The following is a 24,695-nucleotide window of genomic DNA, read 5'->3' as shown; positions in this document are numbered from 1 at the left end:
AATAGACTATATGCATATTTTAGTTCTAATGAGGTGAAATATGCCTGTTGGCCATTTTGGGTGTTAGTAAGGTGTTGTTATAATGTATCGATTAATATGTCAATGTTGGGCATTTGATATTTGTTTTTGTGTATTGCTTTATTTAGTACTTTAGAATCTAATGCTAGTTTTATAGATTGATCTTTCTTCACTGTAATTACGATCGGAGATACGAAATGTTTGTCGGAGCAACTAGATAGTTTTTCAATATGACCTTCATTCTGTAAACGTTCTAATTCTGCCGTGACTCTAGGTTGTAGATTTATTTGAACTCGCCGACCTTTTTGATGCTTTGCTGCGAACTTTTGATGAAATTTTGATTTCGTTTCATGTGTTTTGGACAGGCCAATTCTTGATACTAAATGAGGAAATTGCGCGGCGATTGTCTCCTTATTTTTGCATGCGGGATTATTATTGTTATTAACACATTTATGTTCTCTGATTGTTGTTGTCGTACCACTGCGAGGCCAAGGCTTGGGAAGAGGTCTCTTCCAATGATGATCTTGTGACCGTCTTCCAGCAACGTCAGAATGGCTTTTCTCTCAATCCAATTACTGTATGCAACCGTTGTCTCCAGATGTCCAAGAACTTTAATCGGTTCGTTTGAAAATGTTTTTAGATCGCGCTTTTCTTTCTTGATGATCCATTTCGCAGATTGTGTAGTTGGAATTATTTGATTTGCTAATGTTTTCGTTATGAGACTAACCGCACTGCCAGAGTCAATCATAGCGTTTGCTTTTACTTCTCCGGATTGTAGTTTGACGTTTAGAGGTTCGAGCTGATTTGCTGAATCATACGAGATTGCCGCCACGTAGTCGCCAGAGTCACTGTCATAATTTGAATCGTATTCTTGATCGTATAGAAGCTGATAACTAGTTACATAGTTAACCGATTCCTCATCGTCACTTTTTTCGGGCGACTTATCAATTTGATTGACGCTTGTTAGCGGGGCTTTATGTGTTTGTCCCTGTGATCGTTTTGGCTTTCGACATTTTCTCGCAAAATGGCCAATCATTCCACGTCAATGGAGGTGTGGCAATAAGCTTCTCCAAAAATGCATCTACATGAAGGGGCGTCTTCTTTGATTCAGCTGCTGACTGCGCCATGTTATACTCGATTGCGACAGATTGTTCCAATCGAGTCGCGAATGCTTATAGTTCAAATCAGTTTGGGCAGTTGCGCCACAAATGGCAATTCAATAACTACAATTAGATTCTCTAATTGTCAACTTGGTCATTCGCGGTGCGATTGGCGCTATTCTATTTGACTGAGTCCGATTGAAAAGCGAATTACTAAATTTAAATTAGAACTGATTTTCAGCAGTGCAAAATGCAGATGATTAAATTAAAGTACAATTTAGGAAATGAAAGTTTTGTTCATAATATAATCACAAGACACGAAGGAACTGCAAGATTTGTTTATAAGCTGAACAGACAGTTTCCTGCACAGACAGCATGAACAGACAAGAAGTGATGAAGATTTTGATGAACTGAAATTTAACTAAATAACACTAGCACTTGCCCCTCAAATGGGTAAAACTGAACTGAATACGGTTATGGATATATGATGGTTTATCCATACCGTATGACAAAGCCAAAAGTGATCAGTGATGAAGAAGTACTCGGAACATCATGATGCGGCAGTTTTAATTTTTTTTTTGCAAAACAGGAACACCAATAACAGCTTTTTTGCTCTCATTAGTGGGTCCAATAATTATTTTGCGAAATTCACTAAACTAGTGCAAATTGTTTTCCCGATCACATTTTATGGTGTGAACGTCTCTTCTTTGTCGAAGGTTCTGACATACTCGGTTGCAGAATTTGCCGACGTGCATTTGTCGACAATTTGCCGACAAACAAAAAAGCCAGGCTCAGATAAAATTATAATCCCCTAAATAAGTTTGGATGGTTGCAACAATTGTATCGTACAAAAAGCAGAAAAGAAAATTATCTCAATTTTCTAATGAACGCCCATTAAAATTGCTATATGCCCGTCAAAGCACTCAACAGATGTGTTATCTCTGAAATAGGCAAAATTTTGATTAGAATAAAGTTTGCTGTTTTTAGGCCATGATTCAACCATTTTGACGGCAAACATTAAATTGGTGTCAACCTCTAATCAATGCTTAAAACCAACCTCTAATCAATGGTGTAACATCTAATCAATGCTTTAAAACGCCAAAATAAAAAGATCACAATCAAAAAATATGCATGATAAATTTCCTGTAAATGAGAACTGACAAAATTCGCAAAGTATTATCAAAAAAGATCCCAGATATAAATAAAGGCATGAAAGGATCTCGGAATGTCTTGCCTTAGATATCTCCTCGAGGTATGCGTTGTGTTGGAAGCTGATGCGGATCCTGTGTCCAGAGTACATGGGAAACATTCCCTGGAACACGATTGAGGAGATGAAGTTGATGTTTGTGAAAGAAACACTCAAGTCTTCAATGAAATCTGAAACCCAAAATTTTCTTTGCGAATCAAAAAAGTTTTCGTCGAGCAAGCGTTTTTGACAAGGAGTCAATTCTGGGGCCGTGGCCAATATAATTAAACATTATCCCTGAAGCTTGAGAAGAAGTTCCAACAAAAGACGTCGACGAGAAACACTTTATAAGCTTACACTACTGTACAGTTTAGCCTAGTTGGCTTCCTTGCAAATGAATTCATCAAAATGTAAAGTTTATGTTAGAAGGTTGAAAGAGAACAACCTAATGTAAATTGTGCATAAGATAAGCTTGACATAGCTTGACAAGAAGCTCTACTTGTTCAACGTATACTTGGCTAGAGAAATGAAGCCTTGAGGAACAAGAAAGAACGTAAGAACGGGTTATAAGAGATGCCCAAGTTCGAGAGCTTAAGACCAGTTGGTGTAATTGGGTAGCACACTAGGCTTGCAAGTAAGAGATGCTGGTTCGAATCCAGTACTGGTCCATTTTCACAGTAGTTGCACCTGAATAGACCCCCTAACAGTTTACAATCCTCTTAGAAAACTACTAAATTTCATTCTGATATTAGAACCTGATTTTGGTTTTTTAAAAAAACAAAAACGTATGAAAAACGAGGTAAAAGTTTTCCAGAAGAACTTTAGAGATAATTATTTTGTCAATAACGAAGCGATCCTCACTTTAGTCTACTGATCTACCCTGATTTTCTTTACTCATAATTTCTAACGCTCTAGCTTCTCTATCAACCTGTTCCTCTTAGTACCTGGCATCATCGACTGAGACCATAGCGACCTTTTTGCAAGTGGACTGCGTTTCTGCTGTAGCTTTGTTCATTACAGTAATGCTCATAACTTACTTGAATCAATTTAGTATTAATCAATTTTCAAAAGCCAGAAAATTTGACCACTCCAGCCTTTTTGTTAGGATGATATTACTTGAGAGTTGAAATTGTGGAATGAAGCATTAGTGCATAGTAAACAACCGATTTTTGACGCATCTGGTTAATTATTGGATTGGAACGGGGCTAGTAAGAAATGGAGTCCAGGCAAAAAAAATGAAGGTAGAAAAACAGTGGTATAATATGATTAGATTCTAGCTTATGCAATTCTGGTCTGCAACTTATATATTGGACAATATTTTAGGGCATTTCAGAAGTTGATTTAAGCTATTAAGAAGTTGAAACAAAAGAGATTAACTGAAGGCAACGTGAACTATTTTAACAATTAATTTCATAAAAATTTTTATTCAATTGTTTCTATTCCGTCGCAACCATTGTAATTAACATAAATCAAAGCAAAAAATGCTAAAATATTTTTAAAAAGAAAGCGACTTATTATAATCCGAATTATTTCTGTACGGTTAAAAACATCGATTAGACCAAAAGTAGCCTTGCTTTTGCCGTACGTCCATTAGGAACACCCATTTGTTCCAGAATTTGCGAATTAGAATAGTTTGACAAAAAAAACTCCGTTTATCAAAAATAAAGGTGCCTTTTGGATAGTTATCGAAATGAAATAGCAAAAATGCCGACAAAAATTCAATTCAAGAGCACTCTCAAAGGAAGCAGAAGTAAAACTAGCCCTCTTTGGAGTTAGTTTAAGATTGTGTCAGTCTTTTTTTGGGTATGATAATCCGGCGAACTTGAACAAAGTGCAATAAAGAAGCTTGTTTCGTGCCATTATTGATGATAAAAGCTGAATTTTGAAAAATTTAGCAAAATTTTTTTTTCAAAAAAATTAGATCAAACATTCCAACAACACTCTTCAATTTACAGAGGTAAGACGCTTAACACTATCCGTCTTAATATACTGAATATTAAAATATTGGTCAGCAAAATTGCAGAAAATAGGTTAAAATACGGAAAATTTAAACAAAAACAACAAAAATTAGTCAAATGTTCAAACCTAGAACCCAATAACTCCGTGGAACTAACGAAATTTTTTTTGAAAATTCGATTTTATTATTCTACGCTGGATGGGTTTTCTAATGATACCAATCTCAACCCGCTACGATGAATATATCGATCGGCCAAAATTGACTGAACAGAAAACACAATTGCGTAGTTCGTCACCCATTAAAGTGGGTCGGAACAATAAAATGGTAAATCTTATTTCGCTGCTTCAACAGCGCTACTTCTTTAGACTGAATTTTAGCATGTGTACTAACTCATATTATGGAAGTAGTCGTTGTTAAGTGTGTAAATTGGATTGGAGTCCAAACTCAATTCGTGAAGAGAGTCGGGCATACTGGGTGTATTCGAGTCCAGGGTGGTGATCTTGTTATTGTCCAGGTGAAGGTACTCCAATCTTGTCAAGCTTGACCCAATGTCAGTCATTATCGTAGTCAAGTAGTTGTCTCTGAGTTTGAGAACCTGAACAAATAATTTCAGAAGGGTATATCATTGGTTTCCTAAGGGTTTTTCCATTTTCTATTTTCCCCTATATATTTACCACAACTCTTTTTTTAGTCCAAGCTGGTCAGTTTAAAAACAGTTTTGACATTCTTTTATTTCAAAAATATTTTGAGACAGCGTTTTTACATTTATGAACAAATGTCAAAACTTTGTTTCTAGGGTTGAACTTTAGGGGCTGCCCCAACTGAAATTGATTCACAACTGCAGATTTACATTAATGACGTTTTCTAATAAGAAATCCGTCGCAATTGTTACTGAAAATATTTAGTAGAAACTTCCGTCACTTCTGAGATGCTCCTGTTAGTTTTATTGTTCTTTCCAAAATTTTGTCTGCCCAGCTAACCGAAAAAAGTATTTAAACGAATTACAATTATCTGATTCGAATAACTTCCCCAACAGATTTAGCTCTGTTTATTTTCTACTCAAAAAAAACAATTTTCAACTCAAAAAGCTTTTAATGTAAGTAAAACAATTAGATAGAGTGTTGAACCCTCAATTAGTTTTCATTTCTGTAAAACGAAATTTGTTTGAGAGCTGTTTTTCTCTATGAGTAAAGGAGAAGCAACTCAACGATGACCTTTGAAAATCTTGCTGTCAAAAAATGAAATTTAGCCTGAACCGTAGCCGAGATCTGCCACTAAAAACTACGAGAAAAAACAAACAACAAATCAGCGGAAAAAAAATTTCACAGAAAAACTAAATATCTAATTTTAAAAGGACCTTGTAACAACGTCAAAATGCAATCAGATAGAACCTTAGCTAAACAAATTTTTTCTTTCTTAACTACGCAGCCGATGGGAATTTTCCTTAATGGGACTAGGCAACAAATCGACAGAACGAAATAACGAGGCAAAATTCAAAAGTCAATCAATATTTTTAAAACCGTTACATAACTTCAAAGGTCTCAAAAACACTTGGCCTTTAATGAAATAATTCTTGATAAAAACACAAAAAAAACCATTAGGAAACCAATAAGATCTGTATTTATTTGGAATCAGCCATAGAAACGAACTAATGTTGTGGAAAAAATTCAAAAAAAGAGAAACAAAAACCGGAAAACACAAATTATTGAAGCCATTAAAATCATTAGATTTATCTGAAAAAATTTTCCATTAATTCAGTTATTATCTACACTAAATTAGCTAAAAATATACTGAACGATTGAATAAATTCACTTTGAAAATCATTGGAATCTGTTATTACGCGGTTATGCTAAAAAACATCATTCTAAAAAAGAACAAGAAAAACTGAAAAATTAAAAAAAAACTGAAAACGAATAATATCAAAAACTTTAAAACTATTCGCTATAAACTGACTGCATTGAGTAACATTCGATCCACATTTAGAAGCTTATGAAACCTCTCAGCACTTTAAGACTACAAAAAAAATCAGTCAAAAACCGCAAAGTAAAGAAAAAAGAGAGAAAAGTTTTGAAGCCAATAAAAGTAAACTTTTCAGTAAAAACTTTCTATATTCATTTGTCTTTTAACGGCAATGGGATGCTTCGTCGTCAAAAAAATGCCTTCGAAAAATCAAAAAATTTAAACAAATATATCAAAACCACGAAACTTTTACAAAAAAAACGACTATCAACGCCATTAAATTCAATAGCTTTCAAAGGAAATCAATAAAAACGCAAATGTTATGCTGCGATGATGTTTGTCGATGATGTTTGTCATCAACATAACATCACAATAATTCTTGATGTCTTGAAAACAACGGCAAATACAGGCAAAAGCCAAAAATTCAACAGAAAGTGCGAGAGGAAATTGTCTAAGCGATTTAAAGCTTAAGTTTTTCTCTGAAAACTTTCTCTATGATCCATTGAACATTTGTTTTAAAAACGATAGCTATCAGTATTATGGTAATGTTGTAAGATTTCAAAAGGAACCAAAATATTACAAAATATATTAAAAAATTGTTGCATCGAAGTCATAAAACCAATAGATAGAAGTCAAAATCACTATCCAGATTAATTTTGGTTGCAGTAGAAAAGAAGGAAGTCCTCTCTTTACTGAAAATGACATAGAGTTAAAAAAAAAAGTATTAAGATTAGTTAATGTTCAAAAAAATTAGAAACAGTTTTTTCAATGTCCTAACAGCCATTAGCTGTCCACTCAAAGCACTAGAGAGGTTGTTCTTTTAACGCTCATTAAGGAGCACTTTGCAATTTTAGTCAACGAGCCTATGCTTTTGAACTAAGAAAAAAAATATAAAATCTCAAAAAACCCAAAATTTTATTAAAAAATTACGCAAAGTAAGAGTAGAGGCCAAAAGAAAACGTGTGCTATCTCTCGAAAACATTTTTTTTTGTTCATTGGGCTTTATTTGACTGTGAGTGAGATTCGTCATTAATGAAATCTTCATGTGGAAAGTGACTAGTCTATAAGGGACATTAAAAAAGCCAAAAATTTTCCTGAAGAAAAAACGGCTCTCAAATAGAATTCGAGTTTTTTTATAGTAAACTTACCCATGAGAGCAAAACAAGCATTTTCAAATTTTCGTCTGTTAGTAGAGAAAAACGTTTCAGTTAGTAGCGTGAAAAGTAGTCTTGAAATAAAAACTTTAAAGAAAACTTCTTAATTTGAACGAAAGTTAATCTAAAAGTGAATAAAATCAAGCCCATTTTCCTCTGTTAACACAAAACTTTAAACCTTGATAACTCCTCGGAAAAAAACGAAATGCAAAAAAAAATTCCTGACTCTACAGTGGACGAGCTTCTTAATGATACCACTTACATTTCTCTACGATGAATATATCGATCGGCCAAAAATGTCTGAATAAAAAAACCCATTTGAGTATATAGTTCCTCCCGCACAAGTGGGGTCGGAACAATATTACAGCACAAGGTTTTACAAAACTCTTCAAAGCACACAAAGTTACAGAAAATTTACTGAAACAAACAGTGTTTCTATCGTTGAAACCGTCAGATATGAACAAACCCACCCGAAAGATTCTATTACAGCCAATGAGGACACTCGTCGAGGATTAAAAATCAGCAAAAACAAAAAGCCTCGGTAATGTGCGTACGCAAAAAAGGTTTCGACCCCGCTCATCCACATTTCTGAGTTAATTGGCTACCAAATGATGAAGAGTTAGAAAACCTTCAACAACAAACAAAGCGATCAATAAACAACGAATGGAATAGAATGGCGTACCGCTTTTTCACCCCTAATCATTTAACCCCCTATCATTTAACCCTAATATATTCACCCCTGTATCATTTAACCTCTTTATGTTTTAACTCTTCTATCATTTCACTCCGATTTTAATCTTTCCATAAAATAATTATTAATAAATTAGCAATATAATCATTGGGCCATGCCTCGCGGGCCATGGCCATGGCCATGCCTCAGCGGCCCGCGGTATTTGATATGAAAATATCAGAATTGAACGTGGGATTTGTTTATTCACTTAATTATGTCAAAGCATGCTTTAATGTCGACTGCTAATTGGCGGGATGATATGGTAGAGGGGTGACATGATAGAGAGCTTAAATGATAGAAGAATGAATAACTCGGGGTTAAAAGATAGGAGGTTAAATGAATAGGGCGAAAAACGTAGAATCGAATACAATAATGCCACCCTAGAGGGCCGATGAACTTTGTTGATAATAGGACTAATAGAAAGGACAATAATAAATATCAAGCAACGAACACTAATTAGGACCAAAACTTGATGGCTATAGTAAATAAAATCGTAACAAAATCAAACACACATCAGACAAAACATCGACAAAAAAATTTAACCTATATTTCATTAGAATAAAAATTAGAACTCTCCACACTGCGACTGGTGAACAAACGACCGAAAAAGAAGAGGTGCGAAAAATCAAAAATACGTTTCCATTTTTGAAAACAATTTTTTGTACCGTTATTAATGTCATTAGATATCATCTGAAACCTCTAAAATGTACATTTACATTTCCATAGGAAGAAACTGAGACATGTCATCATTCAAAGTTCAATTGCGCAAAATTTCAAATCCAATAGAACCTACGATCTTTGTTATAAATTAAAAAGAAAACAAAAATCCTATAAGTACAAATATAAAAAAATCTGGAATATTTTGTTAGATCTCGAAGTAACAGTAGTAACAAAGCCGAGAAACACATGTTCGAAGCCAAAATTGTTGTAGATATCAAATTGTAGTTCACTGCAAACGGCTTTAAGACTGAGCTAGAAATTGACCGAGAAACATTAAAACAAATGACGAAGCTGAAAAACCGAAATATGTTTTTGAAAACAAACATTTCCAAAAGTTATAACGGACTTAAAATTTCAAAAAAACAGCAGCGGATGAAGTTGGAATACCTCAGGAAGCCAATTGGGCCTGTTCATAATGAGACTAAGTCACGACCCCACAAAATAACAGCAAGTATACAAAGAAGCCAAAACTTCAAACGATTGTACGAGATCGCACTATTCAAGGCACTCACTATAATTATAAAATGATGCCTGTAAGAACAAAAAACTGTCACTTTTTCTTCGTTTTGACATCATTAAGCCTTATTTATAAAAGAACGACTACGAGGAGATGACAAAGAAAAGAAACCCAAAAAATTAGCATTATAGAAGCCTCGCAAACTTTTGTGAAAATAATGGTCAAAGCAATAGATCGCAACGTATAAACAAGCGCAAAAAATTATGAATCAACAAAAGTTTTTGAGACTTTTAGTAAGTGAGATCGAGTTACATGGTTACGTAAATGAAAGCAAAGGGATACATGTAAAAAACTTTCTTATTACAATATTAAAGTCATTGAAACAATCAGCTTTCATGTGAAATCTTTAACTAGGTTGAGTTAAATGTCCCGGGGAAGCAATTGAGACTTTTTGTTATCAGGTATAGGGCGCACAACAACAAAAAAATGAAAAACATAGGGAAAAACGAAAAAAACATTTAAATTTTGTGAGATAACTGTGTCTCAGCCCAAAAAGCATTAACTTAACAAGTAAAGCAAATAATATATCCGGATATGCTTTTTTCCAACGCTGTGCGTTGTCCCTATTATGCTTTCTTTCATTTGGTGTTGTCAAAAATATGATAATTCGACAAGGAAACAAAATGAACTCATAAAATATACAATTATGCTCAAAATTTAAAAGAATACGCGTAGTATATAGAATAATAGACAATTAGTTGAACATAAGACCATTATGAACATTAATTTATAACCCACAGGAAATTGTTTTCTGCTTGTTTATACTGGGACTACGCCCGAAGATGAGAGAAATAAGATAAAATTGGTGGCAAAATTCAAAAATCAACCGATATTTTCTGAAAACAATTATATTCAAAGTCAAAACGGACATTAGATAATAACTGATAAAATTGTGTAGATTCATGTTTATCTCTTGAGGTTTAAATGGGTCTTTGGCTGGGGACAAATGGTCATTTAACTACAAAAAAGATATAAAATGAAAGCAAAATTCAAGAAGTACATAAAAAACTTTTTACAAAAAGAATTGATCAGAGCCCCAAAAACCATGAACTTATTCTAAAACCATATTATAATATCGTTGGGCCTCACTTTTTGTGATTAGTGTATGTCATTCAATGAGACCTGATTTGAATTTCTTGTAAGTTAAAAGAAGTTTACTTAAAAAACCTTTACATAACGGAAACATTTTGAAAAAAATCGCGCCCCATTGAAATCTAAAAAAAAATTCTCGTGAGCATCCATGGCGAGATCAAGATCAGCCCAGATTTTACTGCGCGTCTAACAAAATACTCTTTTGTTCAAATGGTTGAGAAATAGATCAATTTTTCCACAAAATTTTTTAGTTTGTCAAAAATAAAAATGCATTTTTATAGTTATCGAGCTTCAATTTGCAAAAAACTGGCAAAATATTAATTCCAGAAGACTCTCAAAGCCAGCGGGTGTAGAACTAGCTCGTTTGTCAACATAAAAAGAATATTGCCGCAGTTTCAAGCTATCTACTTCCAGCAAGCTTAGAATAAGTGGGCTAAAAAAGCAATTTTGGTCACGAACAAAATCGAATTTTGAAAAATTTATCTAAAATTCTAGCCAAAAAACTCAAATTGAAGAACTCAGCAAAACTTCTTTATCTTTAGAGATAAACTCAATAACACTGCAGCAAAAAATCTGAGTAAATTTTAGCAAAATTGACAAAATTAGGTCAAAAATACAGAAAATGTGAGTAAAAGCATGAAATGCGTCAAATATTTACAAAACTTTAAACCTCGATAACTCCCTATAAAAAGCGACAATTGAAAAAATTTTTTTAAACCCATATTCTACGCTGGACAGGCTTGTAATGATACCACTAACAACTCTCATGATTTTATCGATCGGCCAAAATTGACTGAACAAAAAAAACCCATTTGAACAAAAAAAAGGACTAAAAAGACAGGTAAAATTGAAAACAAATAGTGTCTAAATTGCGAAATGAGCTATAAAATGAAACTATTAAATAGACTGAATTACGCCAAAATAGATGGCCATTGGGACCTTTCACCAATCAGAAAAATTTACATGAGAGCAACAAAATAATTAACACGAGCGATAAAGCTCAAAAACTCACAATTTCTTGAAAAAAAACTTTGTGTAAGTTATATGATTTCCTAGCTGTTCTATGAGGAGTACAGAAGTAACTGCAAGTAATCAGCTTAAGATTACATGTATTTCTACCTAAAATTTCCTGAGAAAAGTCCAGAGAAAGAACATTCAAAACACAATCAAATTAAAATACGTAGAAATTTTGTGTCAAAACCAAAAATTGTACGAAAATTGTTGTCTCACTTTGAAAATCAATATGGAAAAGATTTAAGCCCGCAATCTGACCGTTTTATTTTTTTTATTAGTTCGGCGTGACTATAAGTGCTTAAAGTTTGACCTATAATGACAATTCAAAGTCTTCTAATTGACCCTTAAATTAACGATATTCGATTTGTCGAAAACAAGAGTACCTCAATTGCACTTCACTCAGGTTACAGCTTTGTAGCTATAAAATTATGCTTGAGTATTTCAATTAGGGTGTATTTGGGTAAAAGTGGACTGGTTGTAACAGAGAGTCGATATTACAGCACAAAATTCTGTTTGTTTGACTTAATTAACGAAAAATTATTAACAAACAATTAATCAAAGTTTCACAATAATTAACGAATCTCTTACTATGTGAAAAGCAAAAATCATTCAAGCATTAAAAATTAATGAAATAATTATAAACAATAAATAATTCAAAATTGGACTAAATTTTCCCTAAAACCGATCGACACAAATTTATTGAGGTGGTAAGGCTCAGATGTAGGTTCACACGTTTTTCAAAAAAAATGTTTTGGTAAACAAACTGCTCTACAAAATCTTGAAATTAGTACTCCTCATTTTTTTCGAAATACAAAAAAGTTAAGAAATCGGAACAGTAAATACAACAAAAAAAAGTAAAAATTGTATATTTTGTTTTGATTTAAATGGAGAGAATTATGCTATACTGTTGTTTTCGAAACATTTTAAGCTGAGAGTAATTAACGGAAAAGTAAGATTCAGACCTAAGCGATAATATGAAAAAAAATCACATAGACAAAAATGCGAAATTGGAAACAAAATAGAGGAAGCTAAGAGGGACATCTGAACAGCTGCCACAGCCTTATTGCAGTGAGCAAAAATTGCTTTTCTTAAATCCAGAGAAGAGCTAGACTGATGTCAATTTGAGCAGCATTTCCCAAGACGGTAATTTAAGGAAAAAAAGAATTGAAATTAACGTAAAAAAATAAGTGTTTATAAATTCCGAACAAAAAATTTCATAACATAAAAATAACTTTTTTGTCATAAAGACTTAGAGCAACAAGTTTTTCTGGCCTCAAACAAGTAATACTAACTCCCAATTTTGGCGGGATATTTATTGGCCACTCAGACAGCCCATTGTTGTCCAGTGTGAGTTCAAACAAGTAGGGAGCGTCTTCTAGGTTCTTCAAATCCAGAACATCCGATCCGGTATCATTCAGACCACAGTTGGACAAGTCCAGCTCTTGGATACTAACGGGAGGAAGGGGCACTTTTTTCAGCTCGGGATTGTTGGCCAAAATTACGGTTACAAGGGCTGCATTGTCGTAGAATGCTAAATTTTACAATTTATAGTATAAACAGAAAGTAAAGTAAGTGATTCTATGGCACTCATAATTCTAAACTAAATGGACACGTTGCAATAAATATACGGATGGGAGTCAAGGAAAGTTCATTTAATCTTTTCTAAACTTCGCCGTGTTCATTTTCAAGACCATATCTGGCTCAACATCTGGTTTTCAATGCTGCAGCCTTTTTTGTACGACATGAAGTGACATTTTTTCCGCGGCTTCTTTCATTTTTCAATTTTTCTGTCTAAATCATAGTCCCAAGAGGTGTCAAAATAGTTCCAGTTTGAGATGCCAGGCGGAAACCGCTATGTCCCGACCGTCTCAGGTGGAAAGTGTCTATACCCAGACCGTCCCAGACAAAAAGTGTCTATGCCCGTTCGTGCGTTCATGTCGAGACTTTCGTGCATTCATGTCGAGACTTTCGTGCTTTCATGTCCAGACTTTCGTGCGTTCATGTCCAGACTTTCGTGCGTTCATGTCCAGACTTTCGTCCGTTCATGTTCAGACTTTCGTGCGTTCATGTCGAGACTTTCGTGCGTTCATGTCGAGACTTTCGTGCTTTCATGTCGAGACTTTCGTGCGTTCATGTCCAGACTTTCGTGCGTTCATGTCCAGACTTTCGTGCGTTCATGTCCAGACTTTCGTGCGTTCATGTCCAGACTTTCGTGCGTTCATGTCCAGACTTTCGTGCGTTCATGTCCAGACTTTCATGCGTTCATGTCCAGACTTTCGTGCGTTCATGTCCAGACTTTCGTGCGTTCATGTCCAGACTTTCGTGCGTTCATGTCCAGACTTTCGTGCGTTCATGTTCAGACTTTCGTGCGTTCATGTCGAGACTTTCGTGCTTTCATGTCGAGACTTTCGTGCGTTCATGTCTAGACTTTCGTGCGTTCATGTCGAGACTTTCGTGCTTTCATGTCCAGACTTTCGTGCGTTCATGTCCAGACTTTCGTGCGTTCATGTCGAGACTTTTGTGCGTTCTTGTCCAGACTTTCGTGCGTTCATGTCCAGACTTTCGTGCGTTCATGTCCAGACTTTCGTGCGTTTTTTGATGTTTCCAGACTATGTAATTTTAAACGCACGACGTGCCCCTCGTGCGTTCATCTTCTATCTGGACGTACTTGAATCCGTCTGGGACCTCAGCCTTCAAGCGGTCATCTGCGCGCTCATTTAAGTCGAAATTTATCTCCCTTTTGAGGAGTAGATGTATGCGGCACATCACAAGAAATTGGTAAAAGCCCCTAAAGTTGAGCGAAAATGCATTTAAAACTCAGGAATCCGCAAAACAAATTGTCTGTACCCCACCCCTTGCGTATGACCACGCGCACCTCGGCTACTCATATTCTAACCATAGGTGTTTGTATCTGAAGTGAGTTGGCAGTTGTCCAGTACCAGTGTCTCCAGGTACTCGTAGTTGTTCAGGTCTGTCTCTCCAATAGTCCGGATTGAGTTGTTGGCCAGTTCCAAAAGCACAATTGGCTCATCCTGGATATCGTCGAAGCTCAAGGGAAAAGAGGTCAGTCCTTCAGCCTGTAAAGAAAACAGGAAAAATTTTACGTTTTTTAGAGTAGCTTTAAATTTTTCACATTAAAAAGGTTTTTAATCCATAGCAATTTTTAAAAATTGCTCTTTTGTCTGCGAGTAGCGTTTCTCAGAAACATCCTAATCTACGCAGAGCCAATTGTGTCGTGCAAAAAGATTACATCCAAGGCTTAAAATAATTACGTCTGGTTCGAAGCCGGTTAATAAGTTTATACTGGGCAATTCTTTACTTTTAGTCAGTCTGGATGACTCAGTTACGACATTTGCCCTAGAGCTCAAATTATCTACCTTGTGCACAAAGCCGGTTGGAATTGAAGTCCGTGGATTCAACCCTGTCCGAGTTATTGTTTTGGCTGGATCAAATTATTTGTTTGAGTGAAATAGAAAATCTTTGATGGAGTCAAAAAAGGTGTATGAGGAAATGGAGTATCTTGTTACCTGTTACCAAAAACGTGGTTAACACGATGCGAATACGGGTTTGACAAGCAGACAAGGAAAATATCGTGTGGTATACATCTTTAATTAGTGGCATGAATTTCTTAACCAAAGAAATTCAGGTATCGCAAACATATTTCCAATGATTGTCGACAACCATCGTCATATGAACTGGCTACGTTAGGAAATGTGCTAATCAATGACAAGAAAAGTTTTAGAGCGCCAAGTCTCTTACTAGCGGTTCACAAGCTGTCGGGATACTAAATTGTGCCGTTTGTTTTTGTAACTTTATATCCGCTATAATGCAGATTACCGTTGAATTAAACGTTGTTTTAATCGACCAATTAACTAATCGTTCAGCTTCGCTGAATAAAAAAATCGTTTGCCGCATCTGATCAATTAATTCCAATCAAGCAATCAAATAACTCTTCTGAGTTTTGCTTGATAACTAGGATTGTAACGGCTGCTCTCCTATCAAAGTCAAGGAAAAATTTACATCGCCCAATTCGTTTCAGCGGTTTCAAATCTGTCCGGATATTGTGTTTTTGCAGTTAACTTTTGTGAACTGTGTTATCCGCTATACTGTATATTACCGTTGCATTACTTGTTGCACAATTACTCTCGATAACTAATTGCTCAGCTTTGCTGTATAACAAACTTGTTTCTCTCAGAATAACAAAATAATTAAAATTAAAACCATCAATTTTTTGTTGAGTTTTATCAATAACTCAAGTTATAAACCGAATTTTGGAATTCTATTTGCAACAAATTGTAGCCTTGTAAATTGGCTATACTTCTTCAAAGTGTCAGCTTTCTGCTACAAAGATTACAGAAAAGGTGTAAGTTACTGTAACTGTAACTGAACAAGAACAATAATTTTCTAATATTACTGTGAGCAAGTCTCTCTATTGGTTTCAATAAGACCAGTTTCGAACTAGAGTAGGCTTCTTTGAAGTCAGTAAGAGCAACTGACTATGTGCTTTGCACAAAGTTTCTCTTACGTAGGAACTTCGTTCCTCAGAAAAAAAGTTTTGTGAATATCAAAGTTAATTCTCTTTTCACAAGTCAAAGTAAAGTTAAAACTGTACAATCACTAATATGATCTACAGAAACAAGACACGATAACAAATATTTTAACGCTCAAGAAAATGTGTTTCAATACGCACTCTATGTCACTTTAATATAACCGAAATTGCAAATTTAAACTGATTTTTAGTAGTTTTTCAAGCTCCTTTTATACTGCTAGTCACGTAGGTTTACATGTCAAATTCAACTGTTAATTGGTTGTTGATAATAATGTCGACAGAATATGAACACTTTTCCATAGGGTCACTTTTTCAGTGTAAATTTGAGGTCATGGGAAATTTGTTAACCATGTAGAAGTTTTGTCGAATATTCTGTATCAATAACAGGTTGATTCGCAATCCAATCGCAAAGAATCTGATGCAATACTGTTAGGTCGTAGTACTGTTTCGCTGGTGGTTAAGGTAGTTCGAGTTTGAGTTTTACTTCGAGTATGACAATTGTGTACTAATAATAGTTGCTAAATATAAATGTTGAAGAAAGTGAACAAATCCAAATGGCTTCGGTAGAATGTAGCATTAAATTTCGCTTGTCACGCTATTCTGGCTTTAAGGCTTCAACTGACTTTGAAGCGCTATTCAATTTTGTAATTGAGTTAGTAAGCTCAGCCGCCACATCGCCGGCCCTGTTTTCCATCGCGAAAACATCTTTCCCAGGTAGTACTGGGGCGAGCTTCACTACTGGCCTCTTGTACACTCCGTCGTTCGTTCGAACTATCGCCGATCGAATCACACCGTCAGACCCATTGATGGTCTCCATAACTCGACCTAGATTGTAATATCTACGCTTATCGCTTTCTTCGATCAACCAAACGAGATCGCCTTCTTTAAGGGTTTCGTTCGTCGTAGATCGCCATCTTTGTCGATTATTCAGAGTTGGCAGATATTCTTTCCTAAATCTTTCCCATATGAGATTTGTATATGCTTGAGTTTGTCAAATTCTTCTGCGCATGGTAGATAGGGTAAGCAAACATTCCGGTTGCCAAGCAGGAAGTGATTCTAAGTCATGAACGTCTGAGCAATAAATCTCATTTTTGCATTGAGACAACTATCTGTGACCAACTTGGGTACCACTTCTATATGAACCGCTCACACAGTCAGACAAATAAACAGACAATACCATCGATTTTCGTTTCTGCGCCCAATTTTCACCATGAAAGGGCCAAAGTAGTCAACTCCAACATTTGTAAAGGCTGTTGAAGAATCTAACCGCTCTTCGGGTAGGTCTGCCATTACTGGTGCTATCATTTGCGCTCTGCCTTTTCTGCAGGTAACGCACTTGTTCTTGATTGATCTTAAGGCGTTTCGTATGCCTAGGATCCACATCTTCTGTTGAACAATGTTTCTTACATGCTCAGTGCCCTCGTGTTGATTGTCCTTGTGCTCGTTTCGCAAGAATAATTCAACTGCATGATGTTTCCAATGTAGCAAAATTGGATGCTTTGCATTGAAGTCCAATTGACTTTTGCCTCTTCTGCCTTTTGCTCAAATAAGTCCTTCTTCATCTAGGAATGGTGAGAATTGTAGGATTTTGCTGCTTTTTGAAATTTCCTTTCCAGCTTTGAGAGATTTCATCTCTTCACCAAAATGTTCTTGCTGTAGTAGTTTGAAGATTGTTGCTTTTGCTTTTTCTCTTTCTTTAATGCTGACTACGAGTGTCGTTGGTTTGTGTTTATTCAATGCTCTGTGTACGTATGCTACTGTGCTCACTAGTCTGTCAAATTTGCTAAATCGTTCCCACTGAATAACAGCCTTCTTTTCTTCAGCCTGTATCATGAAGGCTGATGATGGCATATTCTCTTCATCTGATGCAGAAATTAGGTTCACTTGCTCTGGCCACTCGCTTTCTGGTTGTTTCAACCAGGTCGGCTCAGTGAGCCACTCAATTTCCTTGAGTTCTTCGATGTTGATCGCTCTGGTGCCAATGTCCGCTGGGTTATTGATACCGCTCACTTGTTTCCACTGTGAAACATCAGTTGTATCTAGTGTCTCAGCTACTCGATTGGCCACAAATACTTGTTGTTTACGATGGGAGCTGTGTATCCACTGCAGTGCCGTAGTTGAGTCTGACCAAAAACTGCAACTATTTATCTTCATTTCATGTTCCTTGACTATCTGTTCTTTCAACCTCACTGCCATGACTGCCGCTTGCAATTCCAATCGAGGTATTGAAAGATGACTCATCGGTGCCACTCTGCATTTTCCAATGACAAATGCCAAGTCAGCTGAATATTTTTTTGGATGTGAACGTAGATAGGCCACTGCACACATCGTGTCTTGGGATGCGTCAGCTTACAGATGAAGTTCGGTTTTTTTCCCTCTCTGCGTTGAATATCTTCTGCCGATGCTTGTTTCAGCTACAATTGGAAGCTTTTCTTCCCATATCAGGAATTCTATTCCTTCACCAGGCTCCACTTTGTTGTCCCAATGTTGTCCACTCTTAGTCCAGATGCCTTTCAGTAGTCGTCTCATGTGTACACTGAACGGAGCAAACAGTCCGATCGGGTCGAATACTGAAGATACCCATGACAAAATCTTCCTCTGGGTTATAGGTGCTTCAACTTCCTATTTTGCATCTCTGCATACTTGAAGACTGTCATCAATAACGGTCCATTGTAGTCCTAGCACTGAGGATCCCTCCGTATTGGGTTCCACTTGGCGTTGCTGATTGACTTCAAGTCTTCTGGGATTGCTTCGGTAACTGCATCAATGTTGCTTATCCACTTTTTCAACTCAAATCCATGTTGTGAGAGAAGGGGTTCTAGTTGATTGAAGACCTCAATTGCTTCTTCAGGGGTTTCTACTGATTTGATGAAATCGTCCATGTAGAAGTTGTTTTGCATTGCCTTTGCTCCAATTGGATACTCTCTTTCGTTGTCCAGTCCCACTCGCTTGTAAGCATATTTCGCACAAGTTGGAGAACTTTTAGCTCCAAATACGTGACGCTGATATTCGTATATTTTAACAGGTACGTTAGTTCTTGGACGCCCTGTCCTTTTCGGCAACTTGCACTTGTAGAAACATCGATTCGATGTCAGCTGTAAGGGCTATTGGTCATTCACGAAATCTGAATATTGTTCCAATCAACCCATGGAACAGATCAGGCCCTGCTAGTAGCTTGTCATTTAGGCATACTTCTTTGTACTTTGAGGCAGCATTGCAAACACGTCTTACTTTGCCAGGCTTGTTCGGGTTTAGCACTGGATGGTGTGGCAAATACCATGCTTTCCCGAAGGTGCCTTTCACTTCGGACTCGTCTAATATCTTTACGAATCCTTTTTTTACATCTGTATCTATTGACTGTTGATACAAATTCTTCAGGTTTGGGTCCCTTTGGTATCTTCGCTTCAGTGAGTAAAGCTGACCCAAAGCTGAGCTGTAGTTGTTAGGTAGGTTTGGCTCTGGTTCACTCCACAGCATTCCCAATTCGTACCGCTCGCCTGTTATTTTCGTCGTACTCTCTAGCATCATATGTGCCTGCAGTTGTTTCTTTGACTGACCGACGACGTTGATTTTGGAAGCATAATTTCATATGTCCCACCAGGTTTGGATATTCTCAGCCACTTTCACATCTTCAGTGAAGGCAAAAAGACAAACATTTTGTTTTTCTTGCCCGTCATGGGTCACTGAATACTCATCCTAGCTCTGTTAGGACGGCGAAAGGTTCACTTCATGTTCCTGTCTTGTAGTCCAATGGGCGTTGTAGCTCATAGGCATCTTGACCAAGGATGATGCCATCTTCTATCAAGTTGAAGCTTTTGTTGGGTAGAACGCTCAAGTGGTCGAAGCTTTGCTTCAGCTTGTTGTAATTGTAGTTTGTGTTTCCTAAGGAGATTGACGGGTGTGCAAACGCTTCGATTTAATGCACATTTGAATGTAGTCCCTTTATTTTGAGAGGAACCCTTTCATTCTTCAGATCCTTTGTTCCGTGTATGCCAGTTATGTTGAGCGTCCCATCGGTGCCTTGGGTTCGTAACTTCTCTTGCACACTTTGATCGATGAATGAAACCGTTGATCCACTATCGAGGAAGGCATATGTGTTCAGGTTGTTGCCACCGTTCTGTATTCAGACAGGAACTATATGAAGAAAGCTAGTAACTTCGTTACTCTGGTTGATTGTTGCTTCGCTTACGTTGACTGCGTGATTGTCCTCGTCCATTTGGTTTTCTGAGTGAAGCAATCGGTTGTGTTTCTTGGTGCATCCATTGATGCCGCACGCATTGACTTTACGTTCTTTGATTGCATGTCCTTTGCCTAGACATCCGTAACATAAGCGTTGCTTCCTCACTGCTGCGTACCGATCATTCACACTCATGTTCCTGAATAGTGGACAGTTCCATATTTTATGAGTGTCATCAGCTAGTGGACAGTGATCACTTTGCGTCTGCTTCGTTTCTTTCACGTTCGAACTTGCACTGAAGTTCGATGTTTTCGAGAATCGTTTGTCTCCATTTGTGCTTCTTAAGTCTTCTTCTCTTCGCTCTCACTTGAGAGCTGAGAACCCTTCGTGCACGAATGCTATCCTAGATAGCCATTTTTCACACATAACCAGATCAAGTCAATCTTCATCTTTATCATCAATATAGAACCACCACTTTTCTTAGAGATTTTGAGGTAGTTTATCTACTGCCATATACAGTGTCGAGCTCGATTGCAGATCATCAATCTGCTTGTACTCTTTGAGCACATTCACAAAGTTCGAAGCAAAACTTGAGAAACTTATCAGACCTGTAGAGTCGTGAGGTTTCACCTGACTTGCTTTGCGAAGACTCTCCAGTTGTGTATCAATGATCACATGAGGCCTTCCAAATTTCCTCTCCAGAAAACTCCATGCAGCACCATAAAACTGTCCAGAATAGCCCATTCCAGAGATTGCAGAACTTGCCTTGCATGTCAGTAGAGTCTTCAGATGGCTCATCTTCTCTGAGTCGGGTATTGGTCGTTGATCCACTGTAGCAATGAACATACTAGCTCAATCCGGCCATTCGAGGGAGTTCCCATCGAAGTTGTTCAACTTGAGCTTTGGTAGGCTACTGCTACCCGCGTACCCACTGTTGTATCGTAGCAGACCAGCTATAGGGGAAACGTCCCGGTCTTCAACACTTGAGGATCGGTCTCGTGAACTGCGATATCGTGAGAAGTGACTTTGCCCATTCACTTCAGGCGTTGCTTCGAAGCGAGCTGTTGATCGTTCTGGTGTTAGAAGGTTGTCGATCCTTCTGGCCCAGTCAGAGACATCTCTCTTCTTGGGGGTCCAGTTGAAGGGTGATTTGTCTCGAGCGCTGGTTGATTGGGAACGAGCATCATCGTTCTCTAATGCTGTTCTCTTCACTTTGCGCTCTAGCTCACGCTCTTCCTCCAGTAGTTAATGCTTGGTTTTGAGTTCCTTCATATGCATTTCCAGCTCTAACTTCCTCCGCTCGAGCTGTGCTTGTTCCAGTCGCATCTTGGTCTCAAACTCGATATCGAATTTCTTCATCCTTTCCTCTCGCCTTTGCTTTGCTGAAGATGTTTGCGAAACATTCTCCGTCTCATGGCCGCTTGCTTTTGCTCCATTATGCAATGTTTGAGCAACTGGGTTGTCCGTTGGGTAGTTGTTATTGCTCTCGCTGTCATTCACTGCTTGAATTTTGTTGCTTTGTTCTGCATTCATTGCCGGTTGCGTGCCTTTGCTTATATATGCAAGCCAATGATAGTCCAAACTTGCTTTGCACTTTCTTGCTTCTTTCAGATGTTCTTCAACGAAATTAGCTTGATAGGGCACAAGTTTGTTTCGACGCTGCAGTTGCTTGGGTATTTCTTCCTCTAGAAGGTGAAAAGTCTGTTGGTAGAGGACCTTTAGTTTGTTGGGTCGATCTGAGTCTTCAATTATTTTGTAGCCAATCCCTGTTTTAGTGTTAACTTCTTCCACTAAATCTTGGAACTTCTTGTCGTACTTTTGAGCTGTTGATTGAAGCTCCTCTCTGCTGGTTCTGCTTGGATTGCCTGGTTACGGTTTGTTTTGTTTCTTCCTTTTAAGCGACGTCAGCTCTTCAACATGTTTTGTGAATTGCACTCGCACCTTTCGCTCTGCCTCACTGGCGTTGCGCTGTTGATTCGTTTGAATTTCTTTGGGGGGGGGGGGTGCCTTTGGCGCTCTCTTAATCAAATTGGACAGCATTTTGCCTTAGGTTGTCCGGGGCGGCAGACCAAATGCAACGGCTGCTCTCCTATCAAAGTCAAGGAAAACTTTGCAACGCCCAGTTCGTTTCAGCGGTTTCAAATCTGTCCGGATATTGTGTTTTTGCAGTTAACTTTTGTGAACTGTGTTATCCGCTATACTGTATATTACCGTTGCATTACTTGTTGCACAATTACTCTCGATAACTAATTGCTCAGCTTTGCTGTATAACAAACTTGTTTCTCTCAGAATAACAAAATAATTCAAATTAAAACCATCAAATTCTGGTTGAGTTTTATCAATAACTCATTCACATACAAAAACCTGATCGACTCTGACAGAATCTTACAAGATAAATATTTTTTTTCTGCTGTATTTGAATGGTTTACATTTTTCCGTCAGAAGATACAAAATAAGAATTCTTCTACGTTTATTGTCTGCGGTTGCCGGTTTTGTGCCTGAGTAATAAGAAATGGACAGGTACCGACTGAAGATCGCGAGATAAATTTTTTTATAACTTTACTTGGATAACTATTTTTAAATAACGAGCTGCTTTTGGCATAAAGAATGGAAATAAAAGGTGTTTTTTAGGTGGTAGAAGAAATTTATTTCAGTTTTCAGTCATCAAAACTTTTTAATTTTTTTTTCATTGAAGGCTGATCTACTGAATTTTAATTAGGTTGACCAGAAAAAAACTGTTGAATAAATCCCCCAATCAAGTCACAGCTCAACTGCACGCACCAAACTCTGTTGTCTTCTGGCAGATCTCACAAGATAACCATTTGTCTGACAGATAACCATTTTATGCAAGAATCCGCCACAATCTTGCAAGGTAACCATCCGCTCTCGCCTGGAGGAGAGATATCTCGTTCCTCTCATCAAATGATCAGAATTTTAATGATCGCTTGGGACCCTACATTTTTAACCGAATTGTCGTAAAGTGTGACCTCAAAAACCACATTTGATAAAAAGCAATAGAAGAAGCAAGCATTTCCGAGACCTCTTACTTAAGAAGGCGATTCCTCCTAGGGCGAGGTGCTTGTTAATAGTTACTCATAATTGGACCAACAAGTGGTGAGGTGCGTTCAAAATTACACGGACGAGGAGAGACTCTAAGAGGGAGCTCCAGTCTGATCATAACTGATTTCGAACGAGGACCCCGACCTGGACTACGTCAGGTTCCATTCTTCTCACCAATTTAATTGACAATTAACTTGGTTAACATAACGGTGGTTATCAGTACAACAGATCAACAGTTTATGAATCTCATTTCATCAGCGTTTTTTATTTTTCCGCATGTAAAATGTAATAATAAAAGGGTAATAATAAAAATGGTAGAACTACACATTAATAAGGCTCCCGTTTCTTCTCACCTTGCAATTGACATATGTTCCATTAGACTGCGCATTAAACACACAGGAACAGTTGAAATTGGTTCCTGTAGGCTTACACGTGTAAGTTGACTGCTGACAGCTAATCAGAGGCACAAATATAACAAATCCCAAAATAGTCACCAAAATTCTACTTTTATCGAGTAGATTCATTTTGAATTCCTTGGTGCTCAAATTGTAACTATTTTTATTTGGCAATTGATAAGCACGTCAGAGAGAACTGTTACTATGTAATAACTCAATAAGCAACTTCGTGATTGTTGTTGTTGTTGTTTACAAACAAATATTTGAGCTTGGCATTTTAAGATGGAGCAACTAGACGTTATAGTGAGATATGCAAATGTGATATAAGATCATCTTGGAAATATGGCATTTACAACAATTGTTCAAAGTATTCAACCTTAAACATCAAAACATATTGCTCAGAAATTGCTTAGGTCCAAACATAATTAAAACCGATAACCGTATGGGTTTGCGTTTTTCTCTTTTATTGTTTTTGTAATATGTATTTTAGTAAGATTGTATTTTTTTGTTCCGACCCCACTTGTGGAGGGGGGGGGGGGGGGGGGGCGGACTACATGCTCAAATGGGTTTATTTGTTACACCCAAGTCGGAAAAAAAGAAGTTAATCTTCTAAGATCTTGCCAGAGTCTTGCAAAAAAGTTACTCTTATAAGATCTTACAAGACAGATTTTTTCTTACAAGATCTTGCAAGACAGAGTTAATCTTGTAAGATTCTTGCAAGATTAACTTCTTTTGGAAGAATCTTACCATTAGGATAGAAAACAGGTAAAACCAGCTAAAATGAGGAACTAATGGCATTTGAAAACACCATCCCGTAGAAAACGGAAGTTTAACCCATATAAAAAAAACAATTCAGATAGCTGGTTTTCAAAATTTCAGACCTAAAATCAACAATTCTTCAAATGACTTGTAAAATACGAATAAAACTGACTAAAAAAACACACTGGTTTCCTCCTAAAACAGAAAGTGGTTTCCCCAACATCTTAGATCAACACGGAGTCTCCTTTACTTTTTTCTTAAAAGCTTCAGAACTGGTTTTGAGTAATACCAGTGTCGTATTCCTCACC

The 24,695-nt window shown here is 36.9% G+C and overlaps 1 protein-coding gene across 1 annotated transcript; it reads right to left on the bottom strand.

The window, feature by feature from the left end:
* Positions 1-1,803: 1,803 nt before the first annotated feature.
* On the bottom strand, positions 1,804-23,874 carry LOC142338123 (uncharacterized). The gene is made up of 6 exons (XM_075387757.1): positions 23,587-23,874; positions 14,344-14,524; positions 12,740-12,978; positions 4,652-4,856; positions 2,353-2,495; positions 1,804-1,929 (listed from the first exon to the last, which is right to left on the bottom strand). Exons 1-6 carry the CDS (start codon positions 23,755-23,757, stop codon positions 1,804-1,806), a joined length of 1,065 nt encoding a protein of 354 aa, XP_075243872.1. The 5' UTR covers positions 23,758-23,874.
* Positions 23,875-24,695: the final 821 nt, after the last annotated feature.

The sequence above is a fragment of the Convolutriloba macropyga genome, chromosome 4, assembly GCF_964194025.1.
Source record: "Convolutriloba macropyga chromosome 4, txConMacr16.3, whole genome shotgun sequence".
Taxonomy (NCBI): Eukaryota; Metazoa; Xenacoelomorpha; order Acoela; family Convolutidae; genus Convolutriloba; species Convolutriloba macropyga.
This window is presented reverse-complemented; position numbering and strand designations above follow the sequence as displayed.